The 19067-nt window shown below is 34.3% G+C and overlaps 1 protein-coding gene across 2 annotated transcripts in view; it reads left to right on the forward strand.

Annotated features, from left to right (window-relative positions):
- The first annotated feature begins 4548 nt into the window (after positions 1–4548).
- The window catches only part of Tango4 (transport and golgi organization 4), a 47189-nt gene continuing 32670 nt past the window's right edge, over positions 4549–19067 (forward strand). The window contains exons 1-5 of one of the 2 annotated variants that reach the window (XM_090379012.1): positions 4549–4639; positions 10326–10432; positions 10837–10961; positions 17155–17300; positions 18412–18507. In XM_090379012.1, coding sequence (XP_090235138.1) covers positions 4637–4639; positions 10326–10432; positions 10837–10961; positions 17155–17300; positions 18412–18507 — 477 coding nt within the window. In that variant the 5' untranslated portion in view covers positions 4549–4636. Of the gene's footprint in view, positions 4640–6406; positions 6416–10325; positions 10433–10836; positions 10962–17154; positions 17301–18411; positions 18508–19067 lie in introns of those variants that run through there. The other variant, XM_090379021.1, reaches the window with a different exon arrangement.

Raw genomic sequence — 19067 nt, forward strand, 5'->3', positions numbered from 1 at the left:
TTTTTCCTGGAATAGGCAGCTCAAGTGATAATTATTCAAGTATTCTAAGTTGTGATCTTAAGAGCATTAGAGCCTCGGTGTCATCATTGATGCATTACTATGGGAGAACTAAACAATATGACGAGGTCAGAAATGGTGCGATCATTGTTGCAGTGAATCTAACCATATCATGAAATGTGTATAAACATGACACCAAAGATCGACTTTGGCGTTTATTCTACTGAAGTTGGCCTTGTCAAAACGTTTCCTCCCCAAAATCCGGGTTTTTCATCCAGCAAATGAGGAAAATCAAACATAGAATAAGCGAATTTACACACAGAATATGAAGCCTCTGAACCTTAGGCAAAAGGGGGGGGGGAACTCTATGCTTAGTGGTATGCGTATTCATTGCTAGTTTACATTCTTATCAACAAAAAAATCTACATTTTATATTTGTCATACTCATTAACGATCATATCGCAAAATAGCAGTTCGCTTGTTACCGTTTCTTATATTTTGAAAACTAGCTTAGTTGATGCTGATTTATGCTATTATATTTTAAAACAAAAAATATGCTTATTATATTAGAATGGGGTATTTTTATTTTCATGCGTGATATCTCTATAAAATAATTTTGGTTTAAATTATAACTATTAGCCTTGTAATAGTACCTAGCTTCTAAATCTAAGCATTAGATAAATTTTATGTAATACTAGTTTATAGCGCCAGATCCAAGATCGAGTGATTTCAAACAGATTAATAAGTTGAATTACTGAGCGTCATAATTAATCAATATATTTAGTCTTTTAAAAATGATGCTGCTGTGCCTTAAGCAAATCTACTTTTCTGTTTTCTTTTCAGTTTGTTACTGAATTGTATTAAAACAACGTAATAAACGGTTAAATATGCAAACCATAAATTGGTGATGAACAGCTTCTACTTATAAGCACGGCAGCTAGCAAACTGGCAGCTATAAACGTGTGAATTTAAAAAAAATATATATATATTTGAAAAACTTGTACAGAGTCCTATTTTACGATGATCAGTTACTTACCTACAATATTTTTGAGAACTCATTTATTTATCGTCCTTCCTTATGTACTTCTTTACTGATCACCATATATACAATTCCACATCAAAGTTAAAACTAATATTCATTATTTTCATATTTCGTCTGCTAAGTAATTGCGCCATCTATAGTAGAAAGTATAATTTCTGCAATTAATAAAAATTACTCTTCTTTTAATTTAATGAATTGCACACCGTATTTCATTTCGAATTCATTTAAAGTATAAGTATCATATTACAATCATTTAACGTTTTAGATTAAATTAGTAAGTGGCGATAAATGTCCTATAACTATTATAAACACGGCAGCTAGCAAAGTATAAAAATGATACTAATAGGTATAGGCGTAATGGATGTTCCAAATTGTTTATAAAGTGATTTCGAAATAATATAAAAGCAAATAACATTTATAGCTGCTTTTAGAAAGAGAAGAAAGATTTTTTAAAAAAAAATCTAGATTTCACAACTTTTGTGAACTTTAGAAAAAAAATATAGCCCTTAAATATAAAACGTTTATATTTTTCCATCAAAAGTTTGACTTTCGAAAAAAAATATCGTAGATCAGGCGACACGGTTACGATTAAAACAAAAAGTAAATGATAATAAGCATAAAAATATATAAATAAATGATAAAAAATAAGAAAGAGTTAAGTAATTACATTCTGCGATAGCTCTTTAGCTCATTAATAGTAAACTGTAACTCTTTGTACACAATAAAATTTACCTTTATAACTATTCATATGTTAATTAATCAGTCTCAATCTTGTTCTCCTTCTTCTTCTTATTATTATTAGCCATATGGAGCAAAGAAGCCTGAGGCTTATGCTACACCAGCCAAAAAAATAAAAATAAATAAATAATAAATTCTGAATTACCCCGAGAGAGAGAGAGAGAGAGAGAGAGAGAGAGAGAGAGAGAAGAATGATGATATTTAGCTCGGGATCCTGGGTGTGCCAAGCCCATACTCACCAGATGTGAGCCCTTGGGGTTAAATTTTGAACATTAATTATTATTATCTTATTGAACATTAATTCTTATTGAAAAGAGCTGAGTTTGAATCAAATCAATGACGCAAGGAATTTTTTGTGGATCTTTTTAGTCAGCCTCAGGGGAGGATAGGATGGCTTTTACTCCCTGAAAGTCTGGTTTTTTTGTCCAGCAAACAGCAAATCGATCACAGAGATCGAGCAATTTAGAGATATATTATACACTGGTTAAACAGGTCCGATAGCGGTGAACCATGCTCAATATAAGGTTGTCTATAAGATTCTGTATAGGCAACAAATTCCATTATTTCACCAGCGCTGACTTTAACTCACCAAGTGACCGAGGAGATGGCTGTCGGTGTGCAATGCAGCTCCCAAGGGCGTCCAACGTATGTTCGATACGATTTAACTCTGTGATCGTGCTGGTCACGGAGTCGCTGGAAATCTCCAGTTTCAAGATATTTCTCCACCACTTAAGCTTTATGTGCAGTAGGGTTACCGTGGAAAAGAATCTATCATAAATACACTGGAAATCAAAGTTCCACTTCAGACTTATTCGGGTTAGTGGGTTTGTTTGTTTGTTATTTGGATTTTAGGAGCATTAGCAACTAAGGCCATATTGCTCCGGGATATGCAGTGGTCATTCCCTGACCTTTCCGCATCCTCCGTATTTGGTGGTGACGGGCTCGAACCCCGGAAGCATGTGCTACGCACTGCTGCTCCTTCCCACCTGGCTACGGAGGCGCCGGCGGGTTAGTGGGAAAGACAGCATTGTTGGAATGAGTTTAAGGCAATTCCACTATTGTTTTTACTGCCATATATCTATTTGCAGGAAACACATTAAAAGTACACACGCACACATACACAATTAGCATGTACACAGATGAGCCAAAACATTATGACCAGCGAGTCGTTATGCAAATCGAAGCAACTGCAGGTGAACTACGGCGCGTGCGCGGATCTGAACAAGGTATAAAAAAACACCTGATACTGAGCTCTGTTAATCAGTGTTACTCTCGTTCGTCAGATGGAAAAGGCAGCAGAGTTAAGCAAGTTTGACAAAGGCCAAATTGTAATGGCCAGACGACTGGGTCACAGCATATCCAAAAAAAAACCAAAAAAAAAAAAGTATTATATTTAGGCCACCCGAATAATTAAATTCATCTGCCTTGCTGTATTTTATGTCTGTTAATTGCGTGCGTGCTATGGTCGATTTGTGTTTGCTGGACGAAAAACTCCAGTTTCTGGGGAAAAAAATCAGTGCTATTTATGCCTGAGACCGACTAACTCAGCACCGTGGCTGGGTTAGTCGGTCCATTAAAGCCCCTCACATTATCGACGGGATTCGAACTCGGCCTTTTCCACCCGGTGAGGGAAGGACGGTGACGATACCAGTATGCTACACGCGCATACTGCTCAGAGCATGTCCGAAACGACAAGGCTGGTGGGATGCTCACAGTCAGCTGTGGTTAGTACCTACCGAAAGTGGTCCGAGGAGAGGAAACCCACGAACCACCGGCGAGGTATTGGACAACCAAGGCTCATCGATGCTCGAAGTGAGCGAAAGCTCTACCGGGAAAAAAACCTTGCTATCTACGCCAGAGACCGACTAACTCAGCCACGGAGTGAAAAAAAAACATTAAAGCTCCTCGCGTCAACGACGGGATTCGAACCCGGACCTTTTCCACCCGGTGTGGAGAAGTTGGTGACGATACCACTGTGCTACTCGCGCAGACGATCTCTACGACCTACTTAAACATCATTGCTGACCAGGTACACACTTTCATGGCAACGGTTTCCCCTCTGGCGGTGCCGCCTTTCAGCAGGATAATTCGTCATGCCACACCGCCCGGATTGTTCGAGACTGGTTCGCGGAACATGTTAAAGAGTTCCAGGTATTGTCCTGGCCTCCAAATTCCCCAGACATCAATCCCATCGAGCATCTGTGATTTGTGTTGGAACAGCAACTCCGATCTGCTGCGTCTCAACCACGGACCTTACAGGAGTTAAAGGGTCTGCTAGTTACATGTTGGTACCAGATACCACAGGGCACATTTAGAAATCTTGTAGCGTCAATGCCTTGCCTGGTACGAGCTGTTTTGGCTGCATGTGGAGGACCAACATCATATTATGTAGGTAGTCATAATGCTTTGGTTCATCGGTGTATGTTAATTGTATTTTGTCAGTGACATGTCGTTTTGAGACTTGTTTTACTGAATAATATTAATACATAGAAAACTTACGGAACTGTACCACTCAGGTCAATGTGATTATCATTAATACAGTACTTAGTCTAGGGTTAAATGGCACTGGTGTAATCCCCGGCTTTAAATAGAGCTTCACTCTTTGTGCATTCTTTCATTTATTTCTTGCACCCACATTAACGAGCTTCTGTGATACTCATGTATGCTACAGTCAGAAAAAAATAATTTTCTTAAAGGAAATTCTAACTATTCCATCCAACCCTTGTTATTTCCTTCAAGAAATACGAACTAAAATGTCTAGAGGGCGGCACTGTAGTGAAGACGAAAACAGCGAGGCATACTTTCGGTGTGCACGTAAGTTGTCCTAAGTTAGTGACAGTTAACTAAAAGATTTTAATCATGGTAAATATATTTTTTATGTGTTTTAGTAATGTGGATTTTAGTTGTGTTATGTTCTTTTTCACGCTTTTTCTTCCAAAAATCTTAGCAGATTGGTCATGTGTAGAAAAAAAATTACGAAGATCGAAACCATTTGTGGTTATGGTCGTGTGTGTGTGTATATATATATATATATTTATTTATTATTTTTTTTTTTTATATTTTTAAATATATATATATATATTTTTTTTTTTCAGATATATATTTATATATATATATATATATATATATATATATATATCTGAAAAAAAAAATGCCAAAGCATAATACTACTGTCTTTCACTTACTAATGAATACTCTTTCCCTCGAAAAGTATTTTCAGATATTGGTGAAAGAATTTCTGATGGCCTGTATGCATTTCATTTCATTTGGGTATTTTTTTAAATATAATTGCAAACTTAATTGTAGCACTGATCTTAATAAAAATCAACAATAACAACAATAGCCAGCTTATTTACTTTGAAAAAGTAGATTGTATCATAATGCCATTCGAGAAAAGTTCTGAACAGTAAGCATAAACAGTAAGCATGTACAGTAGAAGTGGATTGTAAAATAAATTATTTTTATTTTATAGCCAAACGTGGTTATTTTCACCAATAATTATGATATCTTTTGTTTCATTTTTGAATGATAAATTTATTGTTTAGATTTTCTGTATATTAGAGAAAGGCTATGCTGTGGCAGCTGATGTAGTGTGTAATTGAAATATTATAAATTTGTGCGTTGACTAGATCTATGTGTAGATCACATCTATTACATTTTAATACAGTAATTTGACATTTATGATATCTTGCTTGTATTGCTTGCCTTTGTATCTGATCACTATTATGAGAGTAGAGTGGTTCTCTTCAAGAGCCTGGTCAGCATGAACAGGAAAAGATCAAACCCTCCAGCATATGAGAGCATGACGAAACAAATGGCCCTCAGTCCCCAGCGACTTTCGCTCCCCCCTCTTACGGCAGCGAGAAGATCAGAGTGGAAGCAGAGGGTGCTAAGAATTTCTGGGTACGACCAGGCTGCCATGCATGGAAACTGAACTTGGCCTGTTACAATGTAAGATCGCTCATCGGTGAAGACAGAATATTAGATCTGGAAAAGGAATTAGAAAATGTGAATTGGAATATCATCAGTTTGGCTGAAACAACAAGAAGAAATGAATCACTTATAAGTTTATCAAGTGGAAATCTGCTGTACACTAATGGAAACAGTGAAAGGAGTGAAGATGTGGAGTTGGTTTTCTGGTCCATAAAGATTTAAAAAATAACATTTTGGAATTCAAAAGTACATCACCAAGGGTGTTGAGACTAATACTCAAGATTTCTAAGAGGTACAAGCTAAAGGTTATAATGATTTATGCACCAACATCGAGCCATGATGATGAAGAGGTTGAAGAAATGTACACCGAAATTGAGTCTTCTAGATGAGCAAAAAACCCACTACACTATTATTATGGGGGACTTCAATGTTAAGGTTGGAAAAATACAAAACAGTGCATAAAGGGGAAACTATAGGAAATTTTGGAATTGGTGAAAGAAATGAAAGAGGTGAAAGACTTGTGTGGAATTTTCAGAATCTCAAGGATTGTCAGTAATGAACAGTTTTTTTTCAAGAAAAGGGTGAACAGAAAGTGGACATGGAAGAGTCCAAATGGATTAACATCTAATGAAATCGACTTCATCCTCACTAACAGAAGATATATCGTGAATGATGTTACCGTCCTGAATAAGGTAAATGTTGGAAGTGATCACAGAATGGTAAGATGTAGGAAAGGAAAGGAAAGGAAAAAACTGACTCGAGTAAATAATACGGTCTTTGGGATAACAGAAGAGGAGAAAAGCAGTATGTACTGGAACTTAAGAACAAGTTTGAGCTTCTGCAGACTGCTCAGGACCAAGATATCGACGAGGAATATTACAACTTTCTGAAAGTGATAGTCCAAGAAACCTATAGGAAAAAAGAGATCCAAAGAAAAAAAATTAGTCAAGAAACACTTGTTATGATGAACTGAAGGTTACAAATGAAGAGCAAGATAAACACTGACAAGGAGAAAATTGAGTATACTGAGTTATGCAAAGCCATTAGAAAGAGACTCAGAGAGGACATAAGAAGATTTAACACAAGAAAAGTAGAACAAGCATTTAGGGAAAACAAAGGACTGAAATCAGCAGCCATGAGCAGTAATACAGAAAGACAAATGATACTGAAACTGAAGAATAACGATGGTGTACTTATAAATAGCAGAGAAGGCATAATTCAAATAGCAGAAGACTACTATAGAGAATTATACAAGGTCTGAGTGAATGATGCCAGCAGTGGGAAAGATGGATCGCAAATTAGCAATGCATATGACATACCCGATATTCTTCCTGATGAGGTAGAACGTGCGTTGAAGAATCAGAAAGCCCCGGGGGAAGGGGAAGATGAAGTTACTGTAGAATTGTTAAAATTGGAAGGAAGAGACATAACACAAAAACTAGCAAGGCTCTTCACGAAGTGCTTTAGAAAAGGTGTGATGCCTAAGCAGTGGAATAATGCAATCATAGTTTTGCTGCATAAGAAAGGAGATAAATCAGAAATTGGAAATTATAGACCAATTAGCTTGCTATCCCACATCTAAAAGTTGTTCACAAGGGTCAGTGACAGTGGAAAAACTTGACCTGTCACTGCTAACTGTGACATGTCAAGTATTCTTTAGAATATTATAAAATTCAGTGGCAAAACTATCATACCACTAAGTCTGCCACTGTGGGGATGAAGAATCGGAGAGTCTAATGGTTGATGAGGTATTGTTGTTTTAGATCACATGGGCTGCTTAGACTTCTCATTGGGGAGGGCAGAATTTATAGTCACATTGCTGATAAGATTATCTGATTTATTGTTTAATTCAGTTTGGTATTGGCAACATGATGCAAGCACCAGCCCCCCCCAAAAAACCCTCCATTTGTTTATTCCTTCTAATGACTTAACCAAACTTTCCAATAATTTGTTAAAAACTACCCACTTCTAAAAAAGTAGGTGGAAGTTTAATGCACCCCCCCTTGTGTATTCAACTGAAAAAGACTAAGGTGCCATCAGCATCTAGTTTACTTAATCCTTTCAAAGCCTTATACACTTCACTGATATCACCATGTGGATGCCTGGTCTCCAGAGACCATAATTGGCACCCCCACCGTCTAATGTCATTGCTTTTCTCTGTACCCTTTCCAATCTGTGGCCTTCTTAAAATGTTTCCAAACTATATTTCCAAACTACATATGTAGCAATATATAGTGGGATGATTACTTCTTTGTACCAGCTGGCAAAATTACCGTAAAATGGTTGCAACAGTGTGAGTTACTACAACGTCTGTTACTCCTGACAGAATATCTTCTTCATAAAAAGCAGTGCTAAGTTTCACATTGACTTTTGAAAATATTATTTTAGTAACATTCTGTTTTTACTATGTTGTGTTTTATGTATTTTCTTTGGTATTTTACAGTATTATTACAACTACATAAGATTGCCAAATCAAAATCAAACAATTATTTTATGACACTGATAATAAGAATATTATTATTATTGTGGATAATTGTTGGGGTTTTGTGTATTTAATTATTAAATGTGAAAAATCGAACTGTAAGTTTAAAAACTGCTAAAAAAAATCCTATTTTGAAAAATTCATAGTTATGGGCAACAGTTTTTGCCTTTACTGCCTATAGTGTTTTATCCGTTTTGACCTCTGACCACAAAGAACACTCCTCAAAAGTCAGTACAACAGCTATTATTGGGTTTAAAATTGTCACTGATTTCAGTTATAAGTATTTTAAAAAGACTTGGTATCTGAATTTTATATTCCAAAATTGTATTAAGCCCCAAACAGTGATTATCTGACAGATGATTGGAATTTACTGAGACTTTTGTCCAAAAGATTGGTGGGAATAAAAATTTTTTCGACAGAATTGTTTGGACTGATGAGGCAGATATCAACATGAACAGCAGTGTTAATCACCAGTTGTGTTTATTGGACAGATGATAACCCACATATGTAAATTGGAAATCAATTAAATGCACCTTAATTGTTTGCAATTTTCATTGTGTGTGTGTGTGTGTGTGTGTGTTTGTTGAGAGGGATCTGTTTTAAAGCAGTGGACTGGTTATACCATTGTTTTCTGTGCAAGTGCTTCAGCTATTCTTGCAATATTGTAAGAATATGCCTATCCTGAACTACAGCGATGCGCTGTATTTTATATAGGATAAAATACAACATATTGTCGTAGCATATTGTTTTCTCATTATAAGAGATTTTCTTAACCCTAAAAGTGTATAATAGCTGTAAACCTAGGTCTTTAGACATCTTAAAAAGTTCATTGATAAGGAATTTTCTAAAATTAAACATGTGATAATGGAAAAAAAAAAAATACTTCACCATGACCACATAAGTCAGAGGAATTTACAGCTATCATTTTGATGTGAATATAATCATTACCATATTTTGCATTCACATGGTCTCCAATCACGGTCAACTCAAACATGTGGTTCTGTACTCCCATGCTACCTGTGTGTGCAAAAAAAATAATGCTTGTATCTATTGAGGCATAAGGATATCAATTTGAAAAATAACGTTGGAAAATATTTGGCTATGGTTTAGAACTTGTTTTTATTGTTTAATCAATGATACATTATTTAATATTATTTAATCATGTAAACCAGACTTCAGTTTTAAGAATTTTAAGACTTGGGATTTGAATTTTATATTCCAAAATTATTAAGCCCCAAATAGTGATTATGTTATTCTTTCTCTTGAAATATTGAAATAAAAGTGTTAAGTGACTTATGATTTAACCTGTATGTATTCAGAATTTTTTTATTAATTCATTGCTCATGGGGTTCGAGCCCGTCGCCACCAAATACGGAGGATGTGGAAAGGTCAGGGAATGACCACCGCATATCCCGGAGCAATATGGCCTTAGTTGCTAATGCTCCTAAAAACCAAATAACTAACTAAATAACTCATTGCTCATGGTAGCTATAAACTGTGCCTTATAAACAATTTTTGCTTTATAAGTGATAAATTATATATAGCTATAATTTAAAAGAATTTTATGGCATTTCATTTTAAAATTAACTATTTTAATAATAATGAATATCCTGTCTTTAGTGTTTTATGTAATTTTAGTAGACAAGAGAGGTGGAGATACAGTTCTAAAAATATATTTAGAAATATTGGGGGCTAAAATGAAACGACTTCCACTCTCTAGTTGGTAGAACCTTGGGATGACTCCACCCACTACCCACCATATTGCATAGTTTTAAGCATTCCGTACACTAAATATTGGAGATGCTGTTTTTCTTTCTCAGTCATGAATAAATTTAAATTGAGTAAGGATAGTTGGATGGAGAGTAAAAAAAAGACTGGTTACACAGAAACTTTCTTTTACTCAGATTAATTAGTTACTGAAACAAAATCCTGCCCTACCTTGTGAACCCAAAATGTGTATATAAATTTTTAAGGGTTAGATAATGGATAAGAATGGAGGGTACGAATATCAGTATTTTTATTAATTTTAATTTTCATCATGTCCAGTATTATAGAACAAGTATTTTACTTTACACAAGTTTTTATTAGTAGTTATTATTATTATTCATTCATGTTTCACTTTCCATATTTTAGGAAGTTCAAAAGCATTCAGTTCACACACTTGTCTTTCGTTCCTTAAAAAGAACACATGATATGTTTCTTTCTGATCAGGCTAATCCACCACCTCTTGTTGAAGAAAGGTATGTAAGATGTTTGAATGCTTTTCTCATTGTTTAATGTAGAATAAAAATTTAATAATATGTAGCTAATCTATGGACTGCTTCCTCAAAAGGAATGTAATTCACAGATCAATCTCTCTTTCTCTCTGAGGTGATTTTGGCCATCCTTAAATAAGCTGCAGGACACTAATTATAGATAATACTGTAGTAGTAAGAGTTTAATTTTTTTTTTTTTTTTTTGTCATTGTGAAAAGTATGTAACTGGTTGTGTATTATTTAAACTTTAGGTGGTGTTTTATTGTTTTTAATATATGTGATGCAGTAGTATTCTTGGCATTCACCACACAACAATACTGAATTTATATATATTTACTTCAAATGTAAATAAACATATGTCATTGTCTATTTTATATTATTACATTAAGGGAAAAAATGAGGATGTCTATTAAAGCCAGAGATGAATATGCTGCAGTAATGCATCTCGTGAAAAGTCATCCTAATAGAGATGTAGATGATGATTTATACCATTCTAATAACGCAGATAGGAGAGGTATTGTTGAAATTTTCTTGATATAATAATAGGAATACTTGTTATGATAAACGGGCCTGGTGTACTGGGGTCCATGGTTAAAAAGAATACAATGATATAAACCAGTAAAATGTATTTAATAGATAACACAATAAAATACAATAGAAGCTTTCGAGACAGTTGCATCTCTTTATCAACTAATTTGACTAAATTCTGAATACAACAAATATAGCCATGCATGCAGTGAGGCGCGTTATTCATTCAAGCTGGTTTCCTATTGTTGTTGCACGGACATGCGCTGTTAGTAGACCACTCACGACACTTTTGCCACCGCCTATGGCTAGAGTCACTTGCCATATTGAACAATCCGAAGGCCATAAACTGCTGCAAAGGCATGAGATTGCATCCCATCCTAGAGACAACCATTTTACAACTCGACAAGCGGTGGAGTAAAACAGCGCATGTCCGTGCGACAACAATAGGAAACCAGCTTGAATGAATAATGCGCCTCACTGCATGCACGGCTATATCCGTTGTATTCAAAATTTAGTCAAATTAGTTGATAAAGAGATGCAACTGTCTCTAAAGCACCTATTGTATTTTATTGTGTTATCTATTAAATAAGTTTTACTGGTTTATATCATTGTATTCTTTTTAAGGAATACTTGTTTATGCCATATTAATGTTAAAAAAGTTTATTTCACATTAGTATGGCATAAAATATAATAATATTTTGTTTTTGCATTATTGGCTTGTTTGATTGTTGCATGATTAATATATAAAATTGTCTGTATGTTATATAAGTTTGTTTAAAAATATCCAAATGATATTGGAAATAAAATTAAACTTTGATATCAGTTGATTATAAATATTTTAGATTATAACCCATTGCATGTGCTATTGTAAATATAGACTCAAATTTGTTATCATATTTTATTTAATTTGAATGCTGTATTAGGAAAGCTATATTTATTTCACATATTTTTAAAAATGTGTAATAGGAATGTTAATATTTTATTAACTATTCTGTGTTATAAATTAACAAAATGCATTTAGCCTATAGTAGAGATGCCAAACATTTGGCCTTATAAGCTCAATTGTTCAAGTGTTTATTACACTTCCATAATATTAAATTTATATAAAATAGTGGCGTAATGATATTTAAAGGATTTTTAATAATTTTTATAAAATATCATAAATTGCAAAAATCTACATAGGAGATTGTGTGTATTTATGTGCAGTGGTCATTGTATTAAAATATGATCAAAGAATGCCAAGAAAAGTAGCAAAGACTTTTTTACTTACATTCATTTTGATAAATTGCCTGTGATAGACAGCAAAAAATCTACCCACTTCAGCTGTAAAAGAGGGGTATATTGGCGATATCCTGATCCACCATTTCAGTTCATCACAAAAAATTCTGATAGTATTGAAGTCTGGCTACACTGGTGAGCTAAGTTATCTCAAACCAGCTTTCTACATTGCTCCTCAATGGAATGGAGCATTATTGTGCTGTAATGTGGAGGACCCATTTCCATAGAACTGCCAGAGTGCTGGTATCACATAATTGTCCAGTTTAATGGTGTTTGGCTTGGAAAAAAATTTGAGAATATTAAATATAAGGAGAATATAGCCAAAGTTATAAGCCAATAAATTTAGACTGGCATCACCTGACCCAACCATACCAAGGCCAAAAGAGTGTGAAATATCAAAAATATGATACAATTAAACTGGCCACAAAAATAGATATAGGACAAACAAAGCAAGAAACAAATAATAGATGACTGTTGTATCCAATCTTATCAGAGAGGTCCCCCCTGGACAGAAAAGAAACAAATATTATGAACAGATGACTGCTAGTCATCTTTCTGTTTCTTTATTGCTTTATATTTACCCTTTTTTCATGATATTTTCAGTCTATTTCTCATGGATGTAGTGAGGGCTAGTTGCTTTGCAGTGCTCATACTGCCCTCTATTTTCACTTTTTTTTCTGTTATCTACTTTATTTCTCGCTCTTTGGCAAATATACAAGGTCTAGTTTACTAGACCTTGTATATTCCTTTGACAGCAGCCAGTTTTCATCAGCGGTTGAGCACTTCAGTTTCCTGTTTCTCTAGTTATTGCATTAGATTCTCTGTGGTGTGATAATATTGCTTTGGTGGACCGGCAATTTGAGTGAATGTCTGTCATTGTGCATTGAGATAATTTGCATTATGTTTGGAATGCAGCTTGAAATGTTCATGGCTGTCGTGTCCGGTGGCCCCCCTCTGATGAGATTGGATACCATGGTTTATTATTTGTTTCTTGCTTTGTTTGTCTTATATCTATTTTTCTTTTGTGGTTGGTTTATTGTATCATATTTGTGCTATTTCACGCTCTTTTGGCCTCAGCATTGTCAGGTAGTGCTTGTCAAAATTTATTATTTATTGGCTTTCAAAGTTTTTTAGATACATATTCCTTCCATTTCTATTTCTGTCCTCACTTATTTATTGTTTCTTTGTTCTTTTTCCACACTTTTTCTGTATTGCCTCTATATTACTTATTATATATTATGTGACATGTTGTTGAATATTGCATGTACAACCACTTACATTTTCGGTCATTTTTCTGTTTCTTTATTGTTTTATTTTTATTCTTCAATTCATAATATTTTCAGTCTATATATATTTCAGAATTATTTTTGATTAAACTCTCTTTAAAACATCTTAAAAAACAATATAAGAAGTCCTTTCTGTATGGAGATTTTCTAAGTATGTTATATGCACTGCAAAATGTAAAGAAACAAAAGCACCTGACCCTTTGTCAGATAAAACCACTACTACGTGTACTTTTTGGAACTAAAGTTTGAAGTAGGTTTCTGCTGGATCCTGAGTCAGTTAGGGATTTTAGGGAAATAAGGTAGCAGATGATGCAGAAAATTTTAGCAGGATTCAATTTCTTTGTCCCTATATACTTGACTACAAAAGCATGATTTAAAAAAAAAATGCATTTTGGTTTGACAGAAAATGGAATAAACAGAATACAAATAAAATTTATCAAATAAAGAAATACAGAAACTTGGTATTAACCAGGAACCATGCAACATAGCTGTGTCCCTTGTTCCTGCCTTTTATAAGTTGTGTATTATTTGTAACACAGTATGAACAGCTCAATATATTTTAGTAGACTGTCAAATTTTTAATGTGAGAAATTAACCTCTGACCTTCTGACCTTTCTGAAGTTTGCAGATGATACAAAGGTTGGCAGGGTTGTTAATGACAGTAATGGCAGTATGCTACTGCAACAGGATCTAGATAATTTGGGCAGATGGGCTAAGAAGTGGCAACTGAAGTTTAACCTTGACAAATGCAAAGTACTGCATATGGGTAGAAGTAACCCCAGAGAAACGTACCAACTGTGTGGTACTACACTTAAGGTGGTAGAAAATGAAAAAGACCTGAGAATAATTGTGCAGTCAGATATGAAGTTCTCTGAGCAATGTAGACAGGCTGCCAGGGCAGGTCATGGGGTTTTGTCAATGACATATAGGAATTTTGCTAGCAGGGAAAAGGAGGTGATTATCTCTCTGTATAAGGCAATGGTCAGGCCACGCCTTGAGTACTGCGTACAGGTCTGGAGGCCTCATTTTAGGAAGGATGTAGATTTACTTGAGCGTGTACAGAGAAGGGCAACAAGATTGGTGAGGGGAATGAAGGGATCCTCTTACCAAAAGAGGCTTAAGTTCTGCAAATTGCAGTGGCTGGAGACTAGGCACCTGCGCAGTGATCTGATTGAGGTATATAAGGCCTTGAATGGGTTGAGCACGCTGAATTCTGATGGGATCCTTCCACTTGTTCAGATTACGAACCTAAGGGGGCATAAATTCAAATTAAGAAAAGACAGATGTAGAATAGATGTGCGGAAATTCGCCTTTAGCCAGCGGGTAGTTAATTGCTGGAACAAACTTCCATCTGCCGTTGTGGAAGTTGATAGGTTGAATAAATTTAGGGAGGAACTGGACAGGCATTTGGAGGGAATGGTGTGTTTTTTTTTTTTTTTGGCTGATGCTGCATAAGCTCACACATTTGCTTTCTTGCATCACATGCCACTACTACTACTACTACTACTTTTATAAAATAGTTCTTATAAAATTGATTAACTGAAGCCTGCAACTGTCAGTTACCGAATCATGTAGTTAATGAAGCATGGTCAATTTAGTTGTTTTTATGTTTTTACAAGAAATTAAATGAACCTCTCACTTTTGTTTAAAAATAGTTCTTATGAAATCACTTAATTGAAGTATGCAACTTTCAATTATTGAATCGTGTTTTATGAAGCAGAGCTACTACCAGCCTTATCTGACAAGATAAGACTGGTATTGGCTCTTGACAACCTTATGATAGCTTACCATTACATTTGAATATAAGTCCAAATGTGTTTATAATGGTAAACTATCCAAAGTCTGTTGTTCTTTCTAAAGATCTGATGCATTATGGCCCAAGTTGCTACTATACCACTTATAACCCATATAAACTGAACTGGTCCACTTTATATCACATCACATCACTAGCTGGTTGTCTTGCCCTTTAGTTTACTAGACCTTGTATATTTTCATAACAACAGCACTGGAATAGCCACCCACTAGATGAACTGTTTTAGAGAGAGAGAGAGAGAAATTAAAATATATAAGGTACTGTCATTTAAAATTATTAATTTGATTATTTAAAATTATTTTGATGATGTTCTTTGTGTGTGAAGTAATATTCTTACTTGAAAATATACTTATGACCAGGGCTTTTTTTTTTTTTTTTTCAAAATATAAACTGGAATGCTGAGGGAGGCCTCCCAGGAAAGATGGGGTCTGTGGCGCTCCTCCAGGAAATTTTTTTATTGGTGCCAAATATGCCAACTTTTTGAATTTGGAGGTTTTTACAGTCTTTAACACTTAGACTGAATGATTTTTTTTTTTTTTTTTTGAGATCTTAAGAAAAAATTTTTATTTTGGCCACTTGTTACTTGTCTTGCACTCTCACTTTGTTTCAGTGTGTTTAATAGAACACACTGAAACAAAGAAGGCAGATGTAGGAATGGAACACAGTGAACCAGTGGGCAAGTTGAGCTCTGCCCACTGGTTCACTGTGATTGGAAGATTTAATCCTGTGAGTATTTTCCTGTTTTTTTTTTTGTTTTTTTTGTTGAATGTATGAAAGGCTCTGTATTAAAGGTTACAGAAGTGTTTTTTATTTTATTTTTTTTTTAAATGGATTCCCTTTATCAAAAAAGATTTGGTTATGTTATGCCACTAATTCGAGATGGATTCAAGCAAAAGACTGGCCGTACACTAAAAATGCTTTGTCTGAATCCATTCCAAATTAGTGATGTAAACTAACCTAACCTTTTTTGACTAGCCGAAGATGAAAGCCTTAAACGAGGGAAAAGTATCGAAATTGTTAGTTTACTAAAAACATAGGTCAGATTTACTGACTAGTACATGGTATTCCTGCTGGTTGTAGTTGTTAAAAAATGGCATTCTCTGTAACACAAATTTGCAGTGATTAGCAGTCTACAAAAACAACCTGTGGGAAGAGCTAGACCTGCATTTCATACTTGTTGCAAAGATTTATGGGATTGTGCCTCAGATTCCAAAGATAAACCGAATGCTTTTATAAAGATTTCTGCAGTAAAGTCATGTTATCGTATTTCTTATTGTGATTTATTTCTTTTTACTGTTTGTGTTTATGGCTGCATAGTGGGCCTGGATATGACATGGTTTTAATAAGTGTTTCAATTATTAATTAAGCATTATGATTAGATAATGCTTCAGTAGTTGAGTCACAAAGTCAAGGTGTACATCTAGCTTATCTTTCCACTGAAGCACAACATGCCAAAGGCATTAGTAAAAATAAATCATTTTTATTTGAAAATAAATATTTTTTTGTTCTAAATATGACTTTATTTTTATTTCTTTTTAACCTCTGGAACACCAATCTGGCAGAAAAGAAAGCACTGCTTATAACTGAAAAAGAATATGCTTATATATATATATATATTATAAGGATACAGGATGTACTGTACTAGATATTTTGATACTGGCTTTTAAATTTATTGTTTTTCAAGTGGGAGTAAGTGTGAACTTTGTCATAATTACTCCCCCCCCACTGAAAGCTGACATATTTCAATGTAATTGTGAACTCTGTCCCCATAAGTTGTTCTTAGATATATTTTTTCTCTTTAGATGATAACCTTTCAGAAAAATCACAAGAACAAAGAGCAATAAATGATTATGGTATTCATCCAGCATATGATGATGATGCTCCACCACCTGGTGATGATTTATACCCACCTCCATCAGTAAAAACATCTGGTTCTGTCACTTCTCAGGTATTGGTTGTGATCTCGATTATCATTAATTTCTAAATCTGACTTCTTTCATATATACTTTTTCATTTAATTATTTTTATTTTTTTTATTATTTTTTAATTTTTTTCATATAATTATTTTTATCATTTTTTAATTATTTTTTTCATTTAATTATTTTCATTTAATTATTAATTTGTGTTAGAATATGGGCCTTTGAAGTTATTGTGCATTCCCTAACCTGTTTCATAATTTTTTTGGGCTGCAACTGAAATTCCAGTTGCTCAGCTAGCTATGTAACCCATGCTATCAATCGGGAAAATTTTGAAATAAAATACATTCTATTATTTATGTAATTTTTGACTGAATTCAACCCCTTAGATATTTTTTAAACATATCAGACCTTTTAGGCTTTTAAATATCTTTTAATATTAGCTTTAATGGCTAAATGATGCAAAAGGAAGCAGACTTTCTATTTGCCAAAAAAAAAAAATCTCTTCATACTTTCCCCATTACCAAAGAGTGATTATCCAATTTTGCTTTCAACTTTACCAAACTCTGCTTTGACCACTCTGGCAGGCAACCGCTCTTCACTTCATAGATCTGCAACATGCTGCTGAAGAGTAAACTTCATGAGATCCTGCCATTTGTTACTCCTTAATATTTTTTATTTATGTGACCTTCCTCCCATGGCTCTCCTCTCTTCTGCCACTGAAAATGTACCTCCTTCATTCATTTTATTGATTCCCTTCAGAGCCTTATATGCATCTATCAGGGCTTGCCTAAGATGTCTGTTTTCCAAACTTTGGAAAATAGATATCTTAAGTCTATTTCCCTCATCAGTATAATTAAGGGAGATAAATAGGAGTGACCTTCCAATTCTGATCCTGCAGGGACTCCACTTGCCACACTGGTCCACCTTGTAGAATGCCCATTTACATTTCCATTTTAGTGAAGTTTTGTTTTAAAAAATGAATTATATATTTATTTCTATATTTCAAGGTGATCATTACATATTTTACTCTACTTTGGAATTACATAATTTGATTAATATTGTCATTTGGTACAGTGAGATTAACTTGATTAATATTGTCATTTGGTACAGTGAGGTAAATTAGTATGATTTTTGTTTTAGGCACTTGTTTTGGCAGGGGCACAGCAGAAGGCACTAAATAGGGTTGCCCCTTCAACACCAAAGCCACAGTGGCATCCACCTTGGAAATTATACAGAGTAAGTATGGCAGATAGTTTAATGTATTTAGTGTGATGTTTGCTTACTTGAAATTCACAGATTTCAATCCATGGCAGACAAGCATACAGGCAAATGCATAGAAATAATATATTCTTTATTTTTGCATTACATTAATGACACAAAACCAGTGGCTGCTGCTGTTACTGTTGATTTTGTGTGGAATTTAAATTATTTTCCATAATTTAAGAAAATAACAAAAATGTGTGAAATATGTTCATTCTACATTATTGAGGAGTTGAATAACTTTTATTTGGTTACATTTACTTCTCATGTTTTGTGCCTTTCTTGTAATTTTCACATGAAAAATAATCTTAAACACATCATACAATGAAACACTTAAGATGCTTTTAAAACACATTCTGCTGTTTTTATTTTTGGCACACTGAAATGCTTAACTTCTAAAACATTTTAATTGGAGAGGGAATTATTTTGTCGAATAAAATTTTTAGTCTCAGTCAAATTCTCATTACTTGTGAAAGTGGTGAAAGATGTTGAATATGAGGGGAGGGAGGGAGGGAGGGAGGGAGAGAGAGAGAGAG

The sequence above is a fragment of the Mastigoproctus giganteus genome, chromosome 1 (assembly GCF_048544385.1).
Source record: "Mastigoproctus giganteus isolate SK-2022 chromosome 1, ASM4854438v1, whole genome shotgun sequence".
NCBI classification, from domain to species: Eukaryota; Metazoa; Arthropoda; class Arachnida; order Uropygi; family Thelyphonidae; genus Mastigoproctus; species Mastigoproctus giganteus.